This window comes from Apis dorsata, unplaced genomic scaffold, assembly GCF_000469605.1.
Source record: "Apis dorsata unplaced genomic scaffold, Apis dorsata 1.3 scaffold_355, whole genome shotgun sequence".
Lineage (NCBI taxonomy): Eukaryota > Metazoa > Arthropoda > Insecta > Hymenoptera > Apidae > Apis > Apis dorsata.
The window spans coordinates 30,947-32,461 of record NW_006263621.1 but is presented as its reverse complement, the minus strand read 5'-3'; the positions used below and the strand labels follow the sequence as shown (position 1 = coordinate 32,461).

At 37.9% G+C, this 1,515-nt stretch overlaps 1 protein-coding gene across 1 annotated transcript in view; it reads right to left on the bottom strand.

The window, feature by feature from the left end:
- Positions 1-970: 970 nt before the first annotated feature.
- The window catches only part of LOC102681428 (nuclear factor 1 C-type), a gene marked incomplete at its 5' end in the record, with an annotated part of 18,130 nt that continues 17,585 nt past the window's right edge, over positions 971-1,515 (bottom strand). The window contains one exon of the mRNA XM_031511845.1: positions 971-1,128. Within this exon, the coding sequence (XP_031367705.1) occupies positions 971-1,128 (158 nt within the window). The remainder of the gene's footprint in view (positions 1,129-1,515) is intronic.

Below are 1,515 nucleotides of genomic sequence, written 5' to 3'. Positions count from 1 at the left end.
GTTGAGACGAAAGATTTCAAAGGGGATGAAGGCACGAGATATCGCAATCCCCTTTGGACAGTCTTCTTGTGTTCTTTGTGTCTTTAGCCCGTACTTCCGGTCTAGCGAGTATGCAGAGTACTTACAGTATAGGACTTCCCCATTAATAAAACGCTACGTTAAAAAAAGAAAACTCGCTTTTTTTTCGAGCGTGTATATATAGATATACTTTTTTTTTTATTCTCAAAGGGTTGAAAATATTTTATTTTATTTTTTTTTTTTTTTTTTTTTTTTTTTTTGGGATGGAGGGTGAAGCTTGAACGCGAGAACAGACTGAAAGGTTCGTTCCACAGGCGACTTTTCCCTTTTCGAACTTGCCTTCGCGATGTAATCGATTCTGCGTTGCGCGATTTTTCGATTCTTTTTTTTTTTTTTTTTTTTTTATATTATAGATAGATAGATCTGGTTTTAAATTTAGAATTTTACAGTGATCAAAGTAAAAAAATTAATTAACTGACTGACTCGAAGGCAGTCCATTGCAGAGAGAAAAAGTGTCTGTAATGGAATCTTTCGTTTTTCCACTTTTCTAATAAGTCCCAAAAATGGGGTCCAAGTTAATTAAGACGCCTCCAATTGATCCTATCTGTTAGGCTGATGGAGGATCTCTCTCACGGTTTCTCAGGGGAAAACTTCTCCAAACTACGCCAAAAATAAAAATTCTTCGAAATTTTTTCTAGTATTTATTCTGTGTATTAAAAAAAAAAAATAAAAAAAGAAAAAGAATAAAAAAAAAATCTGAAAAAAATTGAAATCGTAAAAAATAGGATTAAAAATACACCCGGAGAGATCCTGCATTTGGAAGTGGCCAGCAATTAAAGCCGACAGGTAAATAATCCACCAGCCGTATCATCAAATTCGAGAATCGACAGCTTCTTAACCACGATCTTCGGTCTATATATTTACGAGATATCTCGACAAAAAGGGATCGCTTTTATCGGCACATACCCGTCTGCGAGTGCGGCGAGTCCATTCCACGGTGACCGTCCTCGGGCCTGAGCACCGGCGAGAATGTCGGCGCGCTCGACACGGATACCGTCGGAGGCTTTTCAGTCTTGTCGTTCCTTATGAGCTGATGCACCGGTGGCGGGCCTGTGAAAATAAGAAAGAATTCCAAAATTCGATTGCAATTCGAATTGCAAATAATTTGGAAATTTTAGACGAAAGCGAAGACATACACCCTAGGAATATTTTCGTATGCTCGAAGCGCTAGGGACTTTTAGGAACTTTTCTGAAACTTAACTTAATTCCAGGCTAGGAATTTTTGCTCGATACAAGTTGAAACAAATCGAAATTATTTAGTAATCCTAGGTTTCCGTTTTTCGACGAGATTCGAAGTGTTCTAGGGAAATTTTCCTAGGATCGTAGCTCGCTTCAAGTTTGTAACGTAATCCGTTTCGAGATCCTGGAAAGATTACGCGGATGTTACGATAAATTACGAAGGAAACATCTTCGATTGTTTCTTGATCGACATTCGAG